Source organism: Haliotis cracherodii, unplaced genomic scaffold (genome assembly GCF_022045235.1).
Source record: "Haliotis cracherodii isolate W230 unplaced genomic scaffold, xgHalCrac1.p SCAF_2, whole genome shotgun sequence".
NCBI classification, from domain to species: domain Eukaryota; kingdom Metazoa; phylum Mollusca; class Gastropoda; order Lepetellida; family Haliotidae; genus Haliotis; species Haliotis cracherodii.
The window spans coordinates 7,842,152-7,869,614 of record NW_027266275.1 but is presented as its reverse complement, the minus strand read 5'-3'; the positions used below and the strand labels follow the sequence as shown (position 1 = coordinate 7,869,614).

General features: G+C 40.2%; 2 protein-coding genes across 5 annotated transcripts in view; both read right to left on the bottom strand.

Annotated features, from left to right (window-relative positions):
• The window catches only part of LOC139469679 (transmembrane protein 130-like), a 31,886-nt gene extending 25,130 nt beyond the window's left edge, over nt 1-6,756 (bottom strand). Inside the window, exons 1-3 of the mRNA XM_071251920.1 lie at nt 6,356-6,756; nt 3,822-4,124; nt 2,856-3,281 (exon numbers count right to left, since the gene is read on the bottom strand). Of these exons, the coding sequence (XP_071108021.1) occupies nt 2,856-3,281; nt 3,822-4,124; nt 6,356-6,500 (874 nt within the window). The 5' untranslated portion in view covers nt 6,501-6,756. The remainder of the gene's footprint in view (nt 1-2,855; nt 3,282-3,821; nt 4,125-6,355) is intronic.
• A 5,659-nt stretch (nt 6,757-12,415) lies between these two features.
• The window catches only part of LOC139469678 (probable E3 ubiquitin-protein ligase HERC4), a 55,416-nt gene continuing 40,368 nt past the window's right edge, over nt 12,416-27,463 (bottom strand). For 3 of the 4 annotated variants that reach the window (XM_071251917.1, XM_071251916.1, XM_071251918.1), the window contains 5 exons: nt 26,472-26,580; nt 24,074-24,148; nt 22,748-22,850; nt 21,151-21,203; nt 12,416-18,596 (listed from right to left, as the gene is read on the bottom strand). In XM_071251917.1, coding sequence (XP_071108018.1) covers nt 18,441-18,596; nt 21,151-21,203; nt 22,748-22,850; nt 24,074-24,148; nt 26,472-26,580 — 496 coding nt within the window. In that variant the 3' untranslated portion in view covers nt 12,416-18,440. The remainder of the gene's footprint in view (nt 18,597-21,150; nt 21,204-22,747; nt 22,851-24,073; nt 24,149-26,471; nt 26,581-27,463) is intronic. The other variant, XR_011653739.1, reaches the window with a different exon arrangement.

The window sequence follows — 27,463 nt, the reverse complement described above, 5'->3', positions numbered from 1 at the left end:
ATCGGGAAATATTTAGAATATTTTCACATATGAAATATAACCCGACCGTCGGGCAGGGGGATTTGAAAATCTGGCAGCCCGAGTTGAAATCAACCCATCTCGGACGGTCGGGCAGGCAGGTATTTCGACAACGCTGGATTTACATGTGGATATCAACCAAGAGAGAGATTAATTAAGAGTGCCACTAGATCATAGGATGGTTTGTTGGTTTGTTGTTTAAAGCTGCACTCAGCAATATTCCAGCTATATGACGGTCTGTAAATAATCGAGTCTGGACCAGACAATCCAGTGATTGACATCATGAGCATCGATCCAAGCAATTGGATGACATGCATCAACCAAATCAGCAAACCTGATCACCCGATCCCGTCAGTCGCCTTTTACGACGAGCATAGTTGCCTTTTACGGTAAGCATGGGTTGATAAAGACCTATTCTACCCCGGATCTTCATGGGTAAGAGTCATAGGTACTGGCATAGACACAAATACCAGCCAAAGCTGAGAGTATGTTTTGCGCAGTAATACTTTGGTCTTGACATCTCAATAAATTTAGGTGAGGTCAAATGGGGTTTAACGTTGTGGTCAAGATTTTTGCACTTATATAATGTCATGCATGCATGTGTCTGTGTGGCTTCTTGTACTAGTCCAAACAATGAATATCCCACTGGGACACAACATACTGACTCTGAGCCGAACAGTCCTTGTTTTAGCCCCTTAGTGCTGAGCGCCAGACAGGGTAACAAGTACCGTCTTTTGGCATGACGCGGCCGGAGATCGAACCCCCAACCTCCTGCTCTTCAGGCAGACGCTCTACCGCTAGACCATGGAGGCGGTCTCAATAACTTAAACCTCTACCGTACTTCAAGCAAAGCCAAGTGTAACATTTATGATATAATATAGTCATAAATCGTAGTATATACATAAATATGATTTCCAAAAACTTGGTTTGCATTGTGATTCAAATATACTGAACAAAACAAGTTTGGGATTATGAATATTTTTAGGGTATTTTTTTATAAATTGTGTGCTTAGTCTTCACAACACAAAATATCCAGAGAAATATTCATGTTCCTAACTTGATTTGTTCGGTATAGTTTAAAACATGAGCATTAGTCTTAGCTAACACGACAAAATATTGAAATACAACATGTTGGGTTTAACATGTTAATGGATATCAAATGCAGAGCTCCAGATAAGCTGCGTATCAGAAATACAGAAAAACGCACTGAAATAAAATTCAAGTGTATCTAATACGAAGCGAATATTACAGATTCGCTACAAAAATAAAACTTGTGCGTATCATCAAAATATTGTGAAGTAACCCTGCGTATATTCGATTAGCAAATCAGCAACTTATTTTGAAATTATATACGGATATTCCGTCAACCTTGCCAAACTCCACGATGACAGTTACATCATGATCATTTGCCATCACACTTTCTTGTGGAAGTATCGCGGTATTTTTTAGTCCTATAAATTTATAGCTCTCGAACCCACACGACAACAGTTTGCAGGGACTAGATGAATAGTGTTTTTAAATATTTAACCCACATGTGTAAAAACTAGTGGGTAACAGAAATTTGAATACCCAGATAGAATTACTGATATCCAATGATTTTAAGATGCATGGGTAAAAAACCCAAAACACCAAAAGCTTATCTGGAGCTCTGACTTGTCTAATATCTGGCTGTTACCATCTGGTGATGTGTTGACCTCTCGCAGACAGTAGACAGGATATTGCGAAACATCTTGTACAATGTGACACCATATTCAGTGAAATAAGCACTCTGGGCACTTGGAAAGGTTTACAAAGGAGGCACAATACACACGATACAAACGTTAAATTTGTTTTCAGAGATTGTTTGGAAGTGAACAAACTTGGTTCAAATGTCAATGAAACAAAAACCTTTTCCATACTACATGTAGTTACAAGTCAATTACAAACACCTTCTGCACTTTTGCTTTCTGTAAAGTAGGGCTGGGACAAGTTCAAATTTACGACCTGGGTAACTGACCCCCTATTACCCGTCCCTAGCCGGGTACCCACTGCAAGTCTCAAGAGTTGGGAACAAAATGTCTGATTGGTAATTGTTTTACCACAGCCCTGGCTAAAACTATTTAGATACATGTCTCAAACAATCAGATCATGCGTTCACTGAAGTTGACTGAAGCTTTATCTTTACTCAAACATATGCAAGTCAAAAGGAATGTGTGCATCGTCAGAAAGAAATGCGAACATTAGCGACTTGTAGTCTAACCACTGAGCTAAAGAGAGTTTTTGTCATTAAACAATACATCATGTGACTAACCACGGGTCCGGGTAGTCCTATTGGTACCCGGGTCCTACTCAGGACCCACCCGACCCGAGTACCCAAGTCACCTGTCCCAGCCCTACGGAAAAGGTGTCTGTATTATACACAAGAACATATGGACTGCCTTTTATTGATGGTTGCTGTTTCACAATGGGGCTATTATTCTTCCAGCACTTCATGCATGTCAATAGAATATAGTGTGCAGGCCTTGGGTGTGGCTGGGGTGAGGTCAACTGAAATTGGTTTTAACGTCATGTTCAAGATTAGTGTTAGTGTTAGTGTGTTAGTGTGTTAGTGTGTGTGTGTGTGTGTGTGTGTGTGTGTGTGTGTGTGTGCGTGTGTGCGTGCTCACCAATACTTCATTTATCCCGTTAATGCTGGGAGCCATAAGAGAAACAACAAGTACAATGTTTTAACCTATTTCGGTATGATGTGGCCAGTCAAACCGCCGACCTTCTAGCCGCTGGGCAGACGTCTCTATAAACAACATCATGGAGGCGATATAATAACTAATTTGTTATGGCCTAATGCTAAAACTACATACCTTTAACAGAAACTCGCTGTGATAGAATTCCACACTTCTCAGGGATATCAAAATATCGTCTTGGTTTCTTTCTTGACAATGGAGAGTGGACTCTTCTAAATGTCCCTTCACTACAAGGCTCAGCGTTCAATGGCCTCAAGTTTCTCTCCCCCCGAGAAAAAAGGGGAGGAAAAGGATCAAACAACGCATGAACCTCTGCCTGTATCGTGAAATTCTCCTCTTTGGCAACATTCAAATCACAATGAGGATCTTCTGTAACCCTAAAGAAATTATTGTTCTTGTACCAGAAGTAGTCGTAATCCGGTCGATCAGGAAACTTGTCTGTGAGGTTGGCGTAAAGTCGAATCACTTTTCCAGTTGAAAATGTGTCCTTCTGTCTCTGATACTCCAGGGTTTGGTTTACGTGCACCCTCCCATTTAAATAATCTGAAATGGAAACGGGATGCATAGAATTTTACTTCTGTTGGTTGGTTGGTTGGTTTGTTGTTTAACCCCGCACTCAGCAATATTCCAGCTATATGACGGCTGTCTGTTAATGATCGAGTCTGGACCAGACAATCTAGTGATTGATATCGTGAGCATCGATCCACGCAATTGAGATCGATGACATGCATCAACCAAGTCAGCGAGCCAGACCACCCGATCCTGTTAGTCGCCTTTTACGACAAGCATGGGTTGCTGAAGACCTATCCTACCCCAGAATCTTCACATGTCACTTTACTTCTGTTTAATGTTTCAATGTCCTGATTATTGAAGAACTGAATTCAATATGTTTTGTATTTATGGAAATAGAAACATAAAAACCAGAATGCACATTTTGTAAATCCACAAAGAGAGGATAACAGTTATTTATTATCATGACCATAAAGAAAGGGGGCACAAAGATAAAGTGGCAGTGAAACGGGGGGGGGGGGGGGGGATCCAAATTAATCCCAATTAATCAAAAACAAACAAAATGTCTCAAACCTGTCAGAGCAAACTCCATACTGCCAAAATTAATAATGTCAGAATATTCCTTCCCACCATACACAGCCACTGTCATAACCCATCGTCCTGACTTTGTGCTATCGCTGCGGAATTGACGATTGTAGGACGAGACAAGGTCCCCTTTCGTTGAGTCGAAGTTCTTATCAGCATTGTTGTTCCAGTCGTAGCGGAACAGTTTTGATTGGGCGATCTTCCCTTGGTGATCTAGAAGACTGGCAGTGAAGGTCAGCTGTGCATCTAGTACGACCGGGCCATCATTGGTCAGTACCAAGGTGTAGTTGACTGCAAATGTATAACACATTGGAATGTAGGCCGCATTGTTTTAATCGTTAAATTGGATTTGAAATATTCTAAAATTTCAGCCACCACTTTGATCATAATAATTAGGAGATAAACATGCTGTGTTTTCAATATAGACATAGGTTGCCTGTATATTCAACGTCAATAAATTGTGTTTGGAACTGAAACCAGTATGGACTCCATTCTATCATGATTAAATAATATGTGTACTCTTTGGCGTTAGCAAATATGTAGTGTGAAGCATCATGGATGGTGGACACAACCCATGAGTAACCATATCAACAAAAACTAAAAATGAAGTAGTATTATATGTTCGGACATCGATTTGGCTGTTTCAATCAAAGGGGTTTATTGTGATTTGATAACCTCTGATTGACCAATCAAAATCAAGTCATTTCTAAATTCAAGGTAGAATTTTTAACATTCGGCACTCAAAATTAGAGTAGCAGAAATGCGATGTAAATATATGTAAATGTAGCGATAATCTGTAAATCTGTCTTCTTTAGGAGTATTTTTATCATATCCCACCAGAACAAGTGCTGCTCCCTATTTATATGTGACAGTTTACGAACAGCCCTGCATTTGAAGATATTTTCATCACCTTGGGCTCGGTTCATGTGGATACAGAACTTTTGTAGCATATCACATTGAAATTACTAACTGAATCTTCATTCATGTCAATGAATGATCAATGAATGTTGTGGGTGGTATGTGTATGATACAGGCCTATTCAGGGACGTGAATTTCCACGATCGATGACAGTAATCAAATGTGAATGATCAACAACACTGACCCGTCCTGGCAGTTATTAGAACTTTGATGATGCAGCGTTAGAAACTGGCACTAGTCCTGTAGTCCTTACCAAACTGCCCAATAGTAAAGGTATACTAAGGACTAGTAGAAATTGGCCCATGGTTTTGCTATATGTTATCATTATAAGGACTAGTGGACAAAAACTGTTAGTTTTAACCCTGATGATGTATTTTACTTTTACTTATTACTTTTCATAAATCATATTAATGTATACTGAAAAGCAACCAGTTATTGCCGAGGACCAATTATTGCCAGTTTTGCTTGTTTTGATTACAACGGATTATCCGAAAATGATAAAGAACCGAAACTTGTTATGAAATATTAACAAACACACCATTTCATCTTGCTCAAATAAAGTTCAGAAAAAAAATATATAAGGGGATACAAAACAAACTCACAAGAAGTGAAACCACCGAGATACAAATCAACCAGGAAACAAAATGACATGAAACCTCACACATGGCGTATACAATAGATAAAAATATGGATAAGTAACCTACAGACCATGCAAGGCCAATATTTAGAGTGAGGAGACACTCTAAATATTATTACACAGAGGACTATATCAGAATTTAACTATTACATGTCATTCTTTGCATTAAAGCAAGATAGGTACTTTTTGTGTACAATCACATAGAAGCACATCGTATCAACCACATATTTACGTCATGCACTGTACTTGATATCTTCAGGTTTTACTGTAACAGAGCTAACATTATCTAAGGATACTTCATCTACAATCTTAACTGAATGTCTGAAATATCAACAAATACTGACACATATGATCTAGCGTTTATTTAGGACCACGTGGACAGGGTTAATCTAGACATGCTCTCCTATTCGACTACAAGTCTGTCGCAAACATCATCATGATCATCAAAATTTGTCAATTGGAATTATAAATTTCCCAAATTAATGTAATAAAATATAACTAATGTCATGGCTTTGCAGAGGAATAACCGGTATTTCACTGATAAAAGGACAAACATTCATGATAAAGAGGAAGCTGTTTTGATGCTTAGTTTTATATTATTGCATTGAATGCAGTCTCCTAATACAGTGAATACAGGACACTTTTTTAAGGATAGGAACTTCTTATATTCTTCGTCACGACGTTTCAGACCTAGTGGCTATAAAACGTTGTGACAAAGAATAAAACAAATTTCTATCTATTAGTGTCATGTATTCATGTTCTTCCAACTTCTAAATGCCTATCAAAGACTCCAAATACAATGTAAAAATACCATGTTTTACTATTTGTTGCCCAAAATGACTACCAGGGGTATTTAGTCTTGAGTCCTAGATAAATCCCAGGTGGAGTTAGACACTGAAATAACTCAAGGCACTAAACGAGGAGTTGGGGACCAAGACAAGAGCTCTAATTCAATTTTGTCACTCACTTTTCTTGGCTGGCGCTACTGTGACCGGTGTCACGTTGGAGTGCGGGCTTGTGTGAATTGTGGCGGGTGTAATAAGACCAAGGCCCGACCCTGTCCTTAGCATTACCACCACCGTCATCGCACCGGCAAACATCCAAACACTCATTTTTGAGACAGTAGACCTTGAATATCCACACTGTCGCTGAAGCGTGAGCAACTAATACCAAGTTCTGCTACGCCTGGTTACATATATTCCCATCCAATGTTCTCCAGTTCATTGCTTTGAGAATGGTAATAATTCTGCGCATCAGATAATAGAGTTCCTTCCTTGTCTTGTCCACACTTTGAACACCGTACATACGGAAACAAAATGACGTCCTACACATGCAACTCACTCCCCTTTCAACGAAGGTGTAACATGAATGAAGTCACGTGTGTTATGGCTATGGCGGTGTAAGTATGAATTGTTCCCTGTGTAATGTGACCAACCTGTGGTCGTTGTTATGTCACATATATATTTTTTAAAAATCACAATTTCTCTGTTAGGTTAACAATATTTTAAGATTACTGGTGGTGGTGAGGGGGGTGGGGGGAGGTGCAGTCCAGAGAATGTCTTTATAAACTGAAACTGAAAATCTATGCTTCCCGGTGTCTTGTTTGAATATACTTTCTTGGAAGTTTTTGAGTATTCACGGGAACAGAAAAAAAGGGAAGAGAACAACAATAGTTTACATCACTGTGTGTAGCAAAGGATATTATTATTGTCTTACGTCGTAATATACCAGCACTATCACGGCAAGGGACACCAGAAATGAGCTTCACACCCATGTGGGGAAACGAACCCGGGTCCTCGGCGCGACGAGCGAACGCTTTACCCACTAGGCTACCCCACATTGTATGTGAAGAATTTCACTCCCCGAACATAGCTAGGTTACGTAATAAGGATATTCATTGTTTGAATATGTCATTCATGCCAGGAACATATTTAACGATCGAGGAGAATTAATGTAAATGCGCATGTGCTACACATGTCTGTGCTATATGCTTGTAATGGATTACTGATAATGAAACAATATGTACCATAAAACTGATTATAAACCCACTGCCACGTTTGCCTATTGTAAAGAGATATCTTTCTATCTCGTGACAGCCTCTTGGGAGATTTTACCTATCCAGGGTGTGAGGTGTTACTTTTTCCTAGTTTCCTTGTTTCCTCTCACGCTTTGATCGCATTCATTTTACACCGCCGCACACTGTAATGTTTCACTATGAGATATCTGGATGTTTTGTTTTTAAAAATAAATAAATTTATTTCTTGCATTTAGACGGTTTATAAGTGAGGCAAAGCACTCCGAGGTTATGGTCAAGGTTGGTTGGTTGGTTGGTTTGTTGTTTAACGCCGCACTCCAGCAATATTCCAGCTATATGACGGCGGTCTTTAAATAATCGAGTCTGGACCAGACAATCCTGTGATTAATATCATGAGCATCGATCCACGCAATTGGGATCGATGACATGCATCAACCAAGTCAGCGAGCCTGACCACCTGATCCCGTTAGTCGCCTTTTACGACAAGCATAGTCGCCTTTTACGGCAAGCATGGGTTGCTGAAGATCTATTCCACCCCGGATCTTCACGGGTCTATGGTCAAGGAAGTAATACCTCGGCAATCGGGTATCAGCAATGTAAGCTTCGCTCCTCCGTCTTACATTGCCAACACCCTCTCGCCTCGGTCATCCTTCTCGACCAGAACCTCATAGTCGTGCTTAATCCTTCACATATTTCAATATTCTCAGAAGTGATTGTTTTTCGCTCGGTGGCGTTTAGCTCCAACCCGTTTTTCAAGTAATATGACAACGTTATTCATTTCCATATCTTCTCAAATGGATATATAAATGTAAAATGTTTCCCGACACCGACATTTATTCGTATTATAAATCATGTACAAATTAAAACAAAAGACCCGAACATATAACAAGTTATACGATGGCGTGTTTTCCAAGCAGGCAATGTCTCCCCAAGGCGACTCTGTGTGTTCTGGTTACAACCACTTGGTTCAACATTCCCACAGCTTATCACAACTGAATGGGTGCGGAAGTTATGTAATATTAGTCGACATTACGTTCTTGTGAATTCGTGTTGATCAATATTATGATACTAAACTACCAACAGAGACCGATTCATACATGGAAGATTTAGAGGAACCTGTTTGGTATGTCGTGACAAACAACTTAACAAGACTTTGAAACCTCCAGTGACGTCATCATATTGTTCTCCAGGCAGGTTAAATCTCATAAACAGGGACGTTGTAATATGCCGGGGATTTTATAATTACAACTTCCGTTCTTATTGTAACATATGAATGTTTCTCGCTAGAAATTTATTTTGCATTTGAACACAATGTGATGAAATGGAAAATCAAATGACAAATGTTTTCTTATTATTCCCGAGGATCGAACATGCAACCTTCGCATATTTAGCCAAGTGACTGTGCCACTAGGCTACAGACCCGCTGATAAATCACAATGATGCTAAGAACGTTTTTTTTCAAGAATTCGTACGCATGAAACAACTTTACGCCCGTTTCCTAATTTTTATCCCTTGGATCCCTTGGATTTGTGTTTTAATGTCATCTAATAACCCTGCATCCGGTGTAATTCTCGTTATCTTGCTTAAAGGCCAAATAAAGGGGAAAACAAGTCACTGCAGTCATTGTAGGACGTTAATTTAAAAGAAAGCTGCTTTAAAAAAAATTTATGTCATAATTTCCTGGAGGTTTATTCAAGTCTAACTATGTTCCTAACTGGGTCCCACCCTCCCGCCCAGCACAACCTGGCTTTTTATATTTCTGTAGACCCTGCTCTATCGGACCGTGTATGCAAATGAATTTTTTGCACTATAAGAAAATTATCTTTTTTACTGTATAGATTTTTATTGACTTACTGCAAAATGTATTTCATGAACATTTAAAGACGTTCGCGAATCGGAAATAAATTATATCCGGGTCTGAATTTTCGATGGTGATAACATACTGAACACCGAACACTGTACACAAGAAGTCATTCGTCACCACTCGCCCCTTTCCGTCACCTGCAAGAAGATCCGGCTTGTCCCGGAATAACACGAGTTGGTCACGAATGACAAGAAGTTAGACATTCGTAACCACTCGCCACTTTCCGGAACCTGCTTGTCCTGGAATAACACGAGTGTCATGAACGAATTTACAGAGCTCACAGACTGATAATATTACTGCATCTGTTTTCAGAAGACATCTGGAGACTTTGACAGCTGTGGGAGAAACTACGTAATGGACGAAACTGCGAAACGAGCTGTGATTAAGTATCTGCATAAAAAGGGCATGACAACAAATGAAATACACGAAGATATGAGCAGCACCCTTGGTGCAAACTGTCCTTCTTATTCAACTGTGGAGGAATGTGTTGCTGAACTGAGCAAAGCAGCAGTGGCAGCGCAGACGGTCCGAATTCGGATCATCCTGAAGATGCCACGTCTGAAACTAAACTGGAGCCTGTCCACAATGACTGACTATATCGTAAGGACTACATCTTGGAACTGGTTGTGTTTGTGTTATATCCGATGAGTCGTTGTTCATGCCATCAACCACTTGTTTGTCACAGACTCACTGGCATTTAATCACTCACTCATTCTCATACATGATTTTCATTACGCATTGCCATCCCATGTACGAAACACCCCCAAAGTCAATCAAATTATATTAGCTATTTTATTTATGCCCTAGTTGTATTGAAGTGTTGTGTGTGTGTGACAGTGAAATTTGTCACGTGATATATATGTTGTATATGCAATAAAAAAAATACACGATCTACACATACTCAAACTTTAAGAAATTTTGTATATGTTTTCAGCAATATTGTCTAAAAAATCACATCACAGTTTACACGTGGTATCTACAGAGCCCCAGATGACTTTTTGAGCAATTGAGTTTTTACTCTAGGGTTTCTATTTTAATTGGGTTATTACATTTTTCATTGGGTAAGCAATATCTTTTTTACTCACCTATTCATCACTCTTTTGGGGTTTGCCTATAATTAGTGAACTTTTTAAGATTTAAAAAAAATGAAATAATGTTTTCGATGTATATAGCTGTTCTAAATATATAGGCTTGACTTAATTAGCTCGTAATTGTGTTTTGGAAATAGCTCCTTTGTACGCTTGCTGGAAAAGCTTCATTGTGTATTTACACATGCTGTTTTTATACATTTGAGTTTTTCATTTAATGCATGCGTTTCTGTACGCAAGTTAATTGAAAGTAATTGGGTTTTGAATATTTTGGAGGTGTATTTTACGCATATAAGCTGCTTATCTGTAGCTCTGCATCTAAATCTAGGTCTATATTTTCTGTTAGACCTATGTAGGATCAGGGCTCCCAGATAATTCTTTAAGCAATTGAGTATTTACCATGTTGGCTCACCTGTTATCATTCACTTTGAGTATTTGATAATTGTCTTTGGGTATTGAATATAATGTTCTCCCTTGGATCCAGGGTAGGGGTATTTTTAAACCAACAGTAGACATTTCAAATAAATCTGCTTAAGATAGTATACACAGTATACTTACACTGAGCCGACCAATTCTTGTTTTGGCCCATTAATGCCAAGCGCCAGGCAGGGTAACAACAAGTACCCTCTTTTAATGTCTTTTAATATGACCTACCTACAGGTGGATGCTCTACCACCAGACTATTGAGGTGGTCCTTTGGGTTTCTGAAGCTAACGAGGAATGGTGTCCGCTGATCTATTAGAAGTCCTGTCTGGAACCATTCTTGCAGGCACCCGTGAAGATCCGGGGTAGAATAGGTCTTCAGCAACTCATGCTTGCCATAAAAAGTGACTATGCTTGTCGTAAAAGGCGACTAATGGGATCGGGTGGTCAAGCTCGCTGACTTGGTTGATGCATGTCATCGATCCCAATTGCGTGGATCGATGCTCATGATATCAATCACTGGATTGTCTGGTCCAGACTTGATTATTTACAGACTGCCGTCATATAGCTGGAATATTGCTGAGTGCAGCGTTAAACATCCAACCAACCAAACCAACCAACCACTTTTCATGTTGTTTACATTAACTTACAGAAAAACATGTGCATGCTTACCGGTACTTGTCTGGATGAATGCACTGCATAGTGCTAGCCCACTGAGATACCTCGCCACAGTTAAAACATACCAGACTCAGTAATCTGAGTATACCAAGCCAACCAGTCCTTGTCTGATCCCCTCAATGTCGAGCACAAGACAGGGTAACAAAAGTGCCATAGTTTAACATCATTGGGGGTTGGGAACTGAACCGACCAAATGCTCTCTTGATGAAAGAATAAGTATAAGAAAATGAGTGCAATAGGCTGAATTAGTCGTAATTAATGAGGAAATCTAACCATGATGAACTCCGTTCCCCAAGATCAATCTTTAACTATATGCTTGCACTGTCAAACATCACCAACATCTTCTTAGAAAATCAGCTTGGGTCAAAGACTTGCTATGTTCAAATATTTATCCTAAAGCTTCAGGAAAACTAATATCAGACTTTCCGACACATTATATTCATCATTATCTCTACATTTAGTGTTGGTAAAAAGAGGAGTCAAATTCTCATACATCTAATTACCTTCATGATGACAATTAAATATTTTGCACATTTCTAAAATCATGTATAACCTGTGATGTAATTTGTCCTTTATTTTGTGTTAGGTGTTCAATGGTGCACTCGTTATCATATGACATATAATAAATAATCAAGACTGGACCAGACAATCCAGTGATTGACATCATGAGAAACGATCTACGAAATTAGGATACGATGACATGCATCATCCAAGCCAGCAAGCCTGACCAAGCTATCCCGTTAGTCCCCTCTTATGACTTTTAACGTTTAAGTGATGTTTCAGGGTTACTTCTGGCCCTTCATTAAGTGAACAAAGGGAAAGAAGAAGCCCAAGTCGCCAAGCCTGAGCACCCGATCCAGATAGACGACTCTTACGACAAGCATTGATTGTTGAAGATCCTTAAACCCTCAAAGAAAAGACAAAAGTGATATAAGCATCTCAATATTTTAATACACCGTTTGTGAAGGTGACCTGTACATAATACAAAGCATGATGGTCATTTAATACATAATCATAACATTGTCACTGTACATAATATACAAACTTATCAGCCTGACATAAACAGTCCAAAGAGTGACTGCAAGTGATGTAGTCTTTGTGGAGATCAACAATACAATTAATAGCGTACATATCAATGCAACATTTAATGAGAATTGTGCTTGATAGTCGCTCAAGTATGTCCATGTTTTGGAAGGTGACTTAAAAGAGTGCCTGATTGGGCTGCTTTTGCTGTAGTCAAACTGGCCTTGGATCGGGGAAATCTGTTGTTAACACTATGAGACTTCCTACATGTCAATACTAGGACAGGTCATTGAGGAGAGTTGTTCAGTGACCAGTACACCCAAGAAGTTTGGAAAGATGACAACCAAACGACCAGGTCACAACTGCCAGTGTATGGTGACAACCAAATGACCAGGTCATGACTGCCAGGGTACAGTGACACAACCAAACGACCAGGTCACGACTGCCAGTGTATGGTGACAACCAAACGACCAGGTCACTACTGCCAGGGTACAGTGACACAACCAAACGAACAGGTCACGACTGCCAGGGTACAGGGACACAACCAAACGACCAGGTCACAACTGCCAGTGTATGGTGACAACCAAACGACCAGGTCACTACTGCCAGGGTACAGGTACACAACCAAACGACCAGGTCACAACTGCCAGTGTATGGTGACAACCAAACGACCAGGTCACAACTGCCAGTGTATGGTGACAACCAAACGACCAGGTCACTACTGCCAGTGTATGGTGACAACCAAACGACCAGGTCACGACTGCCAGGGTACAGTGACACAACCAAACGACCAGGTCATGACTGCCAGTGTATGGTGACAACCAAACGACCAGGTCACTACTGCCAGGGTACAGGGACACAACCAAACGACCAGGTCACAACTGCCAGTGTATGGTGACAACCAAACGACCAGGTCACGACTGCCAGTGTATGGTGACAACCAAACGACCAGGTCACAACTGCCAGTGTATGGTGACAACCAAACGACCAGGTCACAACTGCCAGTGTTTGGTGACAACCAAACGACCAGGTCACAACTGCCAGTGTTTGGTGACAACCAAACGACCAGGTCACAACTGCCAGTGTATGGTGACACATCAAGCCAGATTCAGTTCAATCAGTGCTCTGCCATCTTGGCCAAATTGTCCCAAATTGTTGGATATTGTGACAAGCATATACATGTGGTTTTGAAGTTGATTACTCTGGGAAATAGCTCAACGAGATGAGGGCGTCCTCGGAACAGTGAAATGTAGAAGTCTGTGAATACATCGTAGCATGTGAGGATTGAACCATGGAAAGACTTTGTGGCAGATCCATGGCAGATCATTAAACATGAATATGGCCATTCCATAAATACAACAAATTATGCCTTCATTTTCTAATACATGCACCCTCATTCAGTGCTGTGAAAATGAACAAATTCCATAAATTCCATGACAAGTCTACCAACACTACTGTAAATAAAGCTGCAGTTATGTAAAACACAAATGAAGAGGTAAGATTTGAACATTATCACAACCCTAGTGAGACAAATATAACTGATACCACAATGGGGGTAAAAACAGTCCAGAAAAGGAGGTAACACCAAAACAACGAGGATCACAAGAATGGGCAGTATCCGACCATCATGACATCATTACAATACAAGTGTGAAAAAGATGATCTGCCACAGAGACCCACCATAGTCCTCATAAAACAATTATCTTCCAGGGAATTTTGTTATCATGCGATGGCCAAGCCAATATACTTTTCAGAAAAGAGTTCTGAAGCCAATTTACAAAACAATGCATCAAAGTCAGAAAACTAAATGAATGGTTTATTATTCTCCTGTGGACCTCATTGTCCCATTTTGAAATTTCTTTTGATTTTGAGTTTAGTCCTTGCTTTTTCCAAACATACAAGAGAAGATGGTGACAACTAAAACAGGTACGTCAGTCTGGCCCCAGGCGTCACTGAGCTGCAGCTACACAGAACAATCATGCTAACAAAATAAGGAAAACTTTTATTAAAGCTGCACACAATCAAATAATGCTAACATATAATCTGGTGGATCAATCAACAAAAAACTTGACTCTCCATGTCTGACGATGGGATTAATATATATACTAGCAGCAACTGAATGCATCTTGTGTCACAGAAAAATGCACCACACGAAACTCATTGATATTATGCCTTTAAGAAATTAAGCCAAGAAAACAGACTTATCTCTTGATGATAAATTTTAACATTTTTGGGGGGGACAATCTGTTTCTCTTCCGAACTGTTGTCCTTCGTTGATATTACAGGCTTACATACTGTCCTATTGTAATACCAGTTTCAATGTCAATGTAACATGCTCACAAAGAAAGCAATCTTAAATATCCCCATGTGTATACAGGTATATATATATAAGGAGTCTGGGAACAAACTACTGACAGTATCTTGTTTTTAGGACAAAGTCTGGAAAACATTTTTAAGAATAGCCATACAAATCAAATTAAGTCATTCATATCCACTTTATTCCGAACATTCAGTGTCTGTGTTGAAATATAAAAATGACTACAATATTTTCCCTGACATGAAATGCTTCTTGGTATCATATATACATCATATTTACTCATATCCTCTAAGTTTCAACACTTTACTGAAAAGTAACAAATAACAAAATACTAGTTACCATGGTTACAAACTAACAATGTTTTGGACATCTAGCTAACTTTCACACACATTCAGCAGTACATGGCTGGAGCACTATTTACTTCTGCCATTCTCGGAGTTCGTGAGTGTTCTTGCTGGAGATACTGCCTCACACTATAAACATCATGACTTGAGGGCACCTGTAGCACTAATTCAACTGATGTACAGTACATATCCACAAAATACAATAATAAGCTTTAAATGAAAATCAATTCATCTCAAAGAACAAGGGCTGGGACAGGTAACTCGGGTCAGGTGGGTCCTGAGTAGGACCTAATACAAACCAAAATATCCTAACTGTGGTTCGTCACATGATATAGTGTTCCAGAGCAATAACAATAAAGATCCATGGTAACTTACTCTACAAGTCGTTAGTGTTTGCATTTTGATTTCACCTTGCACCCATTTCTTCTGACTTGAATATATTTCAGTAAAGACAAAGCTTCAGTCAACTTCTGTGTATGCATGATAAGATCGTTTTATACAAGTATAAAAAATTAATGGTGGGACGATACAACGATGCATCGGTCAATCGCACTATTTCACTTCCCAATACAAGTATCGATCACAGTTGCACACAAAGTAAAAAGTATCGATTCTTACCTTAAATGTATTCTTTAATTAATGTTACACCAAACACGAATTAGTAGTGAAAAAGTAAATATTTTCACCTATGTCACCATACTTGACACTGCCAACTTTAAATCATCAGTGTGCCAGGTATTCAAAAATCCTGTCTATGAAAAATATGGGTTACGTACTACAGATACGAGCACATACAAGTATCGTGATATGTATCGGATCGTGAGCAAGGTATGTGAAAAGGTATCGGATCGCACAGTCTGTGTATCGTCTCAGCCCTAATCTAAATAGATTCTACCAGGTCCCTAGTAAAAATTCCCAATCCCATTTTGTACCACACTCTTGAGGCCTACAACAGGTACCTGGGTAGGGTTGGGTACCCAGTAGTAAGTTTGGACTCGTCCCAGCCCAATAAAATACTGAAAAATTGATGTCGGCTGGTGGTTTCCTTTGGTGTCAAAACCAGCAACCCAGGTCTCCTAGCAGGGACTAGGATGTGTCTGTTGCCCACACAGAGAGGATAGGTTGTACTCAGTGCAATGTGTGAGTAAAACAATGACTGTATCTTCGAATTACATTAACAGATTTCTGCCACATATGCACATATATATAATTAACAGAAATCTTGAGTAACAGAAACAAGCAGTAAGCCAATCTTGTCACTAAACCTTCACTGCAACGGTTCATCCTGGGACTACCTACCACTAACCAGTCGGCACTACAGTGATGGTGACTATCCATAGATACAGAGAGGGAGTAACATCTGGAGTCAGTGAGTGAGGGAACAAAGCCAGGGAGTCATACCAGTACAGCTATAGTCAGGGCAGCCTGGAAGTAAAGAAGCCAAGATGAGATGTGTTGATTGTGAGGACAGAAGGTCATGGTGATACACATCAGCAGGGTCACAGATGAGAGTTGTCTTCTCTTGTCTGTCTTCCTAGCACTGTCTAGGACAGAAGTGGGGTACTGGGAACCTAGTCTGCCATTCAATGCCCATGGGGATAGGATAGGACTCTATAATACCAAAGATATGATAAAGACTAATACTATATGTCAATTAGGGAGCAACCATTTGATTTTCGGTGGGCAGTATTTTGTTTTGTGATCAGGAATGTCAAGGATTCAACATACACAGGTGCTCATCTTAAATAGAAAAATTAAATAAAATTAGTGAACTGTATTCTTTGGAAACATGAAACTTTCATGGATATCAACTTATTCATTGTGGCAAGTTTCACGCTGCTCTTCCAACTACTAAATGCGTATTAAAATCATTACTTCTTTGGATACTTTAAATACCGGTAGTCTGCAAGAAAAGAGAACACTAATTTGTTTTCTTGAATGCGAGGCACATGTAACTTATTCAGGGGGTTGATCAAATGATGGTTCCCTCACCGTAAGTAATATATAAGATGTTACAATGGCTGCAGAATAGGACCCACAATTACCTTGCAGAGACTGCTTCTTGCTACTTTGTGCCACTGTGTGCTACACAGCAGTTTCACAATAAACGTCAAGGGGTTCCTTCCTTTGTCCTATTCCAGCTTAAGGGGGTCCTAACATTCAAATACTACAGCCCCAAATCTCATAGACCTTAGTTTCTAACACCGCAAGGAAATCCACACGTTGGACACGAGTTTCATACCCAACATATACTTCCTTCCTGGGTGATTCAGGTTAGTAGCTAATTTGGTGAAAGTACTTCATATTTTCTAAAACAACCCAGTACTTTGGTCTGATTAAGACAGCAAGTTTAGACAGAGGGCTGCCCACGCATTTCAAGTCTGTCATTGCCTCATCACTGTGTGTAGAACATAGTTAATATGGTTTACCATAAGCCATGTGTGCTCGCTGCCATTTCAATGGATAAATGATATGAATGTTTGAACATCTATCTGGGTAGTGAAGACCCTCACCTAGTCAGTGATTGATATCCTTGTTTGAGCATACTGCTAAACGATTCATCAGCAACCTCTTTTCGTCATCCATGGTGAACGTAAATCAGAGACAGACTTAATGAGCATCCAGTTGGAACCTTGTAACAATGGGACGATGCACATGATGAATACTGAATATCACTCAGCCATCCACATCTTCAAGACGAGCACCGAGAATTACTTATAGGTTATTGCTAGGAATAAAGCTGTGTTGGTGATCACATGTGGAGGGTAACAATCATACTGTATCACTTTACGATAATAATTTCACATATATTACTCCGAACAAGCTAAGGATCAACCGATTCTTTCATATTACTACAATTAATCTGTCACGGCATGACAGATTAACTATCGGTATAATAATATATTATTTTAGTGGTATAAAATCATGAGACATGAGATAATGGGGTCTTATCACCGAACTGTAAATTATAATTCACAAAGTGATCTTGCAATACCTGATGTTATATAGAATGTGTAATACATTGTTATGTTTTGTCATGTTATATACATCGGCTGGAAGATTTAATGGAGACTCTATATTCTTCTTTGTATAGAATACAAATGGTACAGTTTCACCAAGGAAGAGAGCTCAAGCTTTCATCTGCCTCAGTTGCGAGTTTGTTGACCTTAACAAAATAAGCAAAGGTAAGTACCAGTCTCAGCTAGCACAAACCAAACAACACCGAATGGCACCAGTCATAGCTGGCACAAACTGACAAGCACATCCCCTCAAGTGTGGATCAGACCAATCCAAAGCCCTCAGTTTGTTGAATGGCAGTGAGAAGCTTTGTTCGGAGGACATCTTTCCGTGTGTATTTGGGCAGGTCAAGGAGGTTGAAGCAAGTGTGAGCGGCGGGCAGGTAATCGTCCCCTCCCCCTGTAGGCTGGATCACCATCTGTCAACACATACACAAACATCAGGTGAAATAGGAGTACACTAACACTATTATCTCATCTCATATAATAAGTTGCTTGTTTGTTGTTTAACCTGGACTCAGCAATATTTCAGCAACATGTCAGAAATCGACAACCATGTTTTCATTTCGATATTTCACTTCAAGAGAAATGCACTGGACACCAGTAACCTATCCTTCACATGAGCAGGATAAGACACACTGAAGGTTTGGACCCAAGGTGAACCATGCCTTTGTGTTGGCAACCTTTCCTTCACATGAGCAGGATGAGACACATTGAAGGTTTGGACCCAAGGTGAACCATGCCTTTGTGTTGGCAACCTTTCCTTCACATGAGCAGGATGAGACACATTGAAGGTTTGGACCCAAGGTGAACCATGCCTTTGTGTTGGCAACCTATCCTTCACATGAGCAGGATGAGACACACTGAAGGTTCGGACCCAAGGTGAACCATGCTTTTGTGTTGGCAACCTTTCCTTCACATGAGCAGGATGAGACACACTGAAGGTTCGGACCCAAGGTGAACCATGCTTTTGTGTTGGCAACCTTTCCTTCACATGAGCAGGATGAGACACACTGAAGGTTCGGACCCAAGGTGAACCATGCCTTTGTGTTGGCAACCTTTCCTTCACATGAGCAGGATGAGACACATTGAAGGTTTGGACCCAAGGTGAACCATGCCTTTGTGTTGGCAACCTATCCTTCACATGAGCAGGATGAGACACACTGAAGGTTCGGACCCAAGGTGAACCATGCTTTTGTGTTGGCAACCTTTCCTTCACATGAGCAGGATGAGACACACTGAAGGTTCGGACCCAAGGTGAACCATGCTTTTGTGTTGGCAACCTTTCCTTCACATGAGCAGGATGAGACACACTGAAGGTTCGGACCCAAGGTGAACCATGCCTTTGTGTTGGCAACCTTTCCTTCACATGAGCAGGATGAGACACATTGAAGGTTTGGACCCAAGGTGAACCATGCCTTTGTGTTGGCAACCTTTCCTTCACATGAGCAGGATGAGACACACTGAAGGTTTGGACCCAAGGTGAACCATGCCTTTGTGTTGGCAACCTTTCCTTCACATGAGCAGGATGAGACACACTGAAGGTTCGGACCCAAGGTGAACCATGCTTTTGTGTTGGCAACCTTTCCTTCACATGAGCAGGATGAGACACATTGAAGGATCTGACCCAAGGTGAACCATGCCTTTGTGTTGGCAACCTTTCCTTCACATGAGCAGGATGAGACACATTGAAGGTTCGGACCCAAGGTGAACCATGCCTTTGTGTTGGCAACCTTTCCTTCACATGAGCAGGATGAGACACACTGAAGGTTCGGACCCAAGGTAAACCATGCCTTTGTGTAGGCAACCTATCCTTCACATGAGCAGGATGAGACACATTGAAGGTTCGGACCCAAGGTGAACCATGCCTTTGTGTTGGCAACCTATCCTTCACATGAGCAGGATGAGACACATTGAAGGTTCGGACCCAAGGTGAACCATGCCTTTGTGTTGGCAACCTTTCCTTCACATGAGCAGGATGAGACACACTGAAGGTTCGGACCCAAGGTAAACCATGCCTTTGTGTAGGCAACCTATCCTTCACATGAGCAGGATGAGACACATTGAAGGTTCGGACCCAAGGTGAACCATGCCTTTGTGTTGGCAACCTATCCTTCACATGAGCAGGATAAGACACATTAAAGGTTCGGACCCAAGGTGAACCATGCCTTTGTGTTGGCAACCTATCCTTCACATGAGCAGGATAAGACACATTAAAGGTTCGGACCCAAGGTGAACCATGCCTTTGTGTTGGCAACCTATCCTTCACATGAGCAGGATAAGACACATTAAAGGTTCGGACCCAAGGTAAACCATGCCTTTGTGTTGGCAACCTATCCTTCACATGAGCAGGATAAGACACATTAAAGGTTCGGACCCAAGGTGAACCATGCCTTTGTGTTGGCAACCTATCCTTCACATGAGCAGGATAAGACACATTAAAGGTTCGGACCCAAGGTGAACCATGCCTTTGTGTTGGCAACCTTTCCTTCACATGAGCAGGATGAGACACATTAAAGGTTCGGACCCAAGGTGAACCATGCCTTTGTGTTGGCAACCTTTCCTTCACAAAACAGGTATATACTGTACACAGGGGACTTAGCTTACACCAGCTTCACATTTACTTTATATCGCTGTTTCATAACACGAGCTTTTCGTACCTAGTAGAATGAGGGGGTCATGAAATGGGGTTGTCCTAAGCACGGGGTAGAAGACCTCATGTTATTGTAGCTTATATTCCAATGGCAACATTGCATTTTGTCCAAAATAACTATTACTAGAACTATTTTTGTATATAAACACTGTCTGTATCTGATTTCCTTATTCAAACTATATATTTTCTGCGAATAAAGTTTAAATAAGCTGGTAAGTGACACTGGGGACCTAGCTTTCACCAGATTCTTATTGCTGACATGTATCAAGTACATAACTGAACTCCCTGAAGTTCTCAGTGGACAGCAGCATCTGACTCACCTTCACATATTTCATGCCAAATATCGGAATCCTGTCACTGCCAGTCAGGAATACTGAAGATCAAAACCACAAAACAACATTGTCAGTGATCAACTTGTTGGTTCCTGATCAATAAAAGTGCTTTCCTCATACCATCATATGACATCTTTTGGATGTGCAGATTGATACTGTATCGGGCATATGGCTTCAATTGTAATGTAAGAAACTAAAGAAAGTCATTTAACTTTATGATAGGCATTTAGTAAGGATAAGAGTTTATGGATGAACAACTTCTTTATTACAATTAAAAGCGACGTTTCGGTGTCATTAAGTCGTATCTAAAACTTGTTATTGTCAGTGGATTGTGGTGTTTTACAGTTTTCGTAAAATTGAAATAAACAGTTTAAAAAGATTTACAAGTATCATCAAGTTAGCTGTTACATATGCAAGCTACTATGAAAAGGATATTGGAATATATGGGCTTTCCTGTAGACAAAACTGCTACACCTGTCTACAGGAACACTTGAAAGAATTGTAAACTTTAGTTTTACGCTGAAGTAAACAATAATCCAGCTATATTACCGGTACTCAAAAGAAGTTAATGAACATCCAATATTTTCATATGACAATCCTAAAGCCATGACAGATTAACTATAGTCATATGAAAAAATCAGGTGTTTGTTTAATTTCTTTTGAGCAGTAAATATCATGGAAAGCCATAACATTACTTGCTGGCCAGGCAAACAAGTGACTGAGCAGGGTCAATGATCCACAAAATCGGGACTCAATGACACGCAATCAGCCAAGTTGCTTGGGATACTTGGTGCCTATTCTTTCACAAGACTTAGAGCCATACAGGGTATCAATTACTGTGCCATTAGCTACCAGAAACAAGGCCAGACGCCATACAGGGTATCAATTACTGTGCCATTAGCTACCAGAAACAAGGCCAGACGCCATACAGGGTATCAATTACTGTGCCATTAGCTACCAGAAACAAGGCCAGACGCCATACAGGGTATCAATTACTGTGCCATTAGCTACAAGTAATTGATACCCAGTATGGAGTGTGGTCCTGGCCCCAATAGTCGCCCCTGCTAGATCAACACCCCTCCTCATGCCAGGCTGGTTTTGACACCCAACTGAGTGAATCTCATGCTGTCATCCACTGGCTTGCCGGGCCTGATTCTAGTAGCTAATGGCACAGTAATTATTGCAATAGTAGCCCACCCTATTGCAATAGTACTGCGACAGAACCCAACTTTAAGGCTTGATAATCATATTAATGTAATCAATGTACAAGAAATGAATGAAGTATTGCTGACAATCTCAAAGACAACCATTTTTCTCCCTGTTCCAACTCAAACCAAGGGCAAGTAACTCTACTCTGAAGTTGCCTTAATGATTGCTAACCACCAAACTGGCAGGTTTGAAAAATTTGCATAATTTATGTTACATTTATATCTAAATGCAATTACTGAAACTATCGATTGTTATGTATACTATCGTCAATACTATTGGCATTTTTGTATTACTATTGATATAGAACTATCTTATGGGAAACAAGTGCAAAACATCAATAGTTTGATATATCGTTACACACGTATGATCTACTCACATAGGAACTTCTTCTTGTCCTCCATCTCCATCTCATGAAACACCTCCCAGAAGATCTTGATAGTGGGGTGGTAGCGGTGGTACTCTCCCTTGTATTCTGTGTTCTGAAGCAAGGACATGGTCAGACAATCATGACAATGGCTGAAACATATGTTCCTTGAAAACTGCCTTAATCCCATCTCAGGTCACAGAGGATCATGATACAATAGATGATGAGACATCATCACTGAATAACCTGATATTTGTTTACTTAAACCACAGATGACATTGCCTGAAAAATATTTTTTATGAACAGTTGGGAATCTTGGGGATAATGAATTACAAGATCCCTAAGTGGACTCCTATGTGCAAACAAGATTGTCACATCTTTTTTTGTTTGTTGTTTAACACCGCACTCAGCAATATTCCACCTATATCATGGCAGTCTGTAAATAATTGAGTCTGGACCAGACAATCCAGACTGGAATACTGCTGAGTGAGTGAGTGAGTGAGTGAGTGAGTGAGTGAGTGAGTGAGTGAGTGAGTGAGTGAGTGAGTGAGTGAGTGAGTGAGTGAAAGAGTTGTGTTTGACGCCGCTTTTAACAGTACCGGTATTCCAATTATATCGCGGCTTGTCAGCTTAATGTGGGAGGAAACCCCGAAGTGATGCAGGTCTCAGACATTTACCACTTCGGTGAAACCCACGAGCACGGGTATGGTGCTGACAAACCTAGAAACATAATTGGGGCGAACCGGGATTCGAACCCACAATCATAGGTTTCTGGCGTGCCCAAGGGACGCAACTCTGCACAGCGAATCGCAGCGCCTTAGACGACTAGGCCACCTGTCCCCTCTGAATACTGCTGAGCGTGACATTAAACAACAATCAAAAACAAGAACTACCTGTGAACAGAACCAGCCTGTGACTTAGCTCAGAAATCCAAAGTCACAGTTGAGGTTGATGTACTTCAGGTTATTAGCCGAGGTGATAATTGTCCACATGTTTATCCCTGTGTTATGGGTTTTCGGACGTTTAAGGAACATTCCTTGTTTTCTTACTAATCACAAGAACAACCGTAAAACATCTCACTCACTAACAAAAGACAATTTTATCTTAAAAACAGGCCATCATCTGAGTATTTACAATGTCTGTGTGATGCCACAACCCTTGTTTTAGAGTGAGTAATCGCAATAAACATGGTCGTCCAACGATATATACAATCTAATGAAAACAATGTTCACACAGAAACCATATATATTGGTAAATCAGCTGTGTTTGGGGTAGTAAACTAGGTTTATTTGTACAGAATGTTACATACACATAATGTATAACTAATATTCAAGTCACCTTTTCCAGCTCCATGAAATCATAATTCTCGTTGCCCACAACCATTGCCTGCAGTTCCTGAGGGTGAAACAGCTCCTGAAGAAAAGTATCAGAGCTTGATGATCTGTCATCATGATCAGAGTTTGGAACGATGTGGGATTTCTCTCCTCAATTTGCAATTATGAACAGGAACAGAAACTACGAACAGAATAACGCCTGTCATATCAGATACATGTAAATGAAAACATGGAAGGTGTTATTATGAGGAAGTCATCTATCTCTTCTCCAGAAATTGAAAGAACATGAAAACAGTTTGACCAATGCATTATATTTCTCTCTGGTTTAGTTAACATTCCATTACTATAAAAATATTGTGTCCTTTCCACATAAAATTACTGATCCCCTGAAATACCTGTAACCTACAAAACAATAAAGGTACATCCAAACTTGTTAACACATGAGGGCTTCACTTAAGAAACTAAGTTTAACTAGCACCAAGTACATGTTCGGATGCAAAGACAGCTTGTTGCACCAGATATAAGCAGGCTCCACCCACAGTGTAGTCACCAATATGGTCTATGCTGAGGAAATAACCTCAGTGTCGTATTTTGCTATTGTTAAAATCAATAACAACAATATGATCCATACAACCTCACAATAAGTCATGATTGTGTCTTCACTGACCCATGCAGTAATAATAATAAGTGCATTTATATTGCGCCAGATTCCATTCACCAAGGGGATGCTCATAGCGCTACACTATTATTACCCCGGTCAATGGATCAATGAGCACTCAATTTTCATTCTCAGCTCCCTGGGGAGTATACAACCCAAGCTGTCTGTGAGGCGCTAGAAGGTTAACATCTCTAAATGTTGAAACTGAATGAAGTAAGTCTGACATGAAATTACAAAGTTATGACATGGAAGTTCACGTGAATGATTTTCTTTCTTTTTTAGTTTGCATTTGTGCATGTTTTATAGAGCTAAACACATCCATGAAAATATACATACATGCCAAGACACTGAAGCCAGCAAATCCCTTTGCTTACCTCCATCCACACAGGTCCATCTAAAGCATGGTGGGGGGTGCACCTGCCGCTACCAATAACTCACACTAATATTTGACCTGTCAACAGCCAACTCTAGACACATCAAACTCCATCCCTCAGTGTAAAACATGGTTATAACAAAATCCAATAGATTTTGAATTAAATTTGTTACTTGCGATGCCTTGTCATTATGGACTCCACAATATATTATAGTCTGGAATGCAAACATTTCACACTCTGGACTAAACTTACGGTCACAACAAACAATTTACTATTGAAAAGAAGCTGTCAAAGTCAGAATGAACCAGACCGGACCGGACAGGACTGGAAGCTCTCTCACATTGAAGTAAGCTCAGTTATTGCTAATCCTGCATGTAGTCTTAACATTTGTCCGCTTAGTTAACTGGAACGTATTCACCTGTTAATAGGAAACTCAGCTAAATTAGATTAACTCAGTGTCATGAGCATGTCAATAAATAACGATAAACATAGCTTGTCGTTATCAATCGCAACGGCTGAGGGAGCAGCAAAGAAAAAGCGTATCAAACTTACACTTGCTGAGACAGTTGCCTTAATTGTGGAGTTTAAGTCAGTGCAAAACCAAAGCAGAAATATTTAGCCGAGAAGTGTGGCATCAGTTAGCAGAGTGTCTCGGATGTTCTTAAATGTAGAGAGGAGTATCAGCAGCAGTTCGCCATTTTGCCACCGTGAATGATCCCTTGATGGTGAACCACTTACTTTACCTCGAAACAATGACTCAGGACACGATTTTGTAAAACAATCTTCAGAAACATAAGCAGTCCATTCTCAATGACATTTTCAAGTGAAGAATGTTTTAATGTGTATTTAATGCCAGTCCATGTCAATATTTCATGTACAATGAATTTGTATGCGAACAAAGATGAATGATGGTTGCTTTTTGTTTTATCTTCAGTCCAGCTTTTTGTACTCTGTGTAATTTGAAACCTCGCCGTAAACCTGACTTTTTACTGGTCTCAACCTTTTAGCAATATTCCAGCAATATCACGGCGGGGGACACCAGAAATGGGCTTCACACATTGTACCCATGTCAGGAATCAATTCGGGTCTTCGGCGAACGCTTCAACCACTAGGCTACCCGACCGCCCCGAATTGGACAGATTCCACTGCATTACACATATTTTTGAAAGAAGCGTATACAGCCATTTACATTCAACATGTGTGAGAGATTGTGGATGTATCAGTATCTGAGTTTGTATCATTCTCTTGGTATTCCCACAAATAGTTACCAATTACTCTGCCAACTGAAGAAACACATTGCAGTACACCACCTTCTGGACATTTTGGTTATTGCTTCTAATTCTAAATGGGACAAATGTCAAAATACGTACCAGGACATTACCCCCACAGACTTTGAGGAATCCACTGCTGAAGGCATCAAACTGGCTCTCCACCGACTTGTTGAACAGGAAATCTATGTAGAGATCCACGTACTCTTTCCTGGAGAGAAGGGTAAACTAGGGTATCAACCAACCGAATGAATCATTTGGGTCTGTCACTGAATATTTACTCTGTTTCAGTCATCAATTATAGCCTTTTATGGTTATTCAGTGTAGTTTCCATTGTGTGTGTTGTTAAACACGGCACTCAATCTCATTAAAATCAGATCTTAGTTCTCACTACCGCTAAACAAAGATCTGAGGACATCCCATTACGTCACATTGCTTACCAGATCAGGAAAGTGACAGTCAGAATGTGAAAGTCACCACTTTGAAACTAGTACCATATAGCTGGAGAAAGCTGCTTTCTGATTGGCTAATAATGACTTCATGTTAGTCATTTCATCAGTCAAAGTTCGCGAAAGGTTATTCTGACGGGACCCGTAATGGGATGTCCTCTGATCTTTGTATAGTGGTAGCAAGAACTAAGATCTAATTTTAATGAAATTGCACAGCACTTGGCAATATTCCTGCCTGTAAATAATCATGTCTGGACCAGACAATCCAGTGACTGATATTGTGAGCACCGATCCACACCATTAGGGTACGATGATACACCATCAACAAAGTCACTGAGCCTCGCCACCAGATTCATCAAGTCGCCTCTTATGACTACATGTAGCATAGATTGGTAGGTACCAGAGCCTCCAATAATAACAAGGCAGAGTATCTATCATCAAGATTTGAAAAAAAACCTGTCTGACTTATCATGCAAAATTTGATGAGTGCAAGTATATCTGCTGGTAGTCATGTATAGTTCTGGGGCCACTTGCACAAAGCTATCTTAGCGCTAAGACTATCGTAAGCCTATGTTAGAGTATGGGAGTTACAATCATCTTAGCGCTAAGATAGCTTTGTGCAAGTGGGCCCAAGTGGGATGAGTG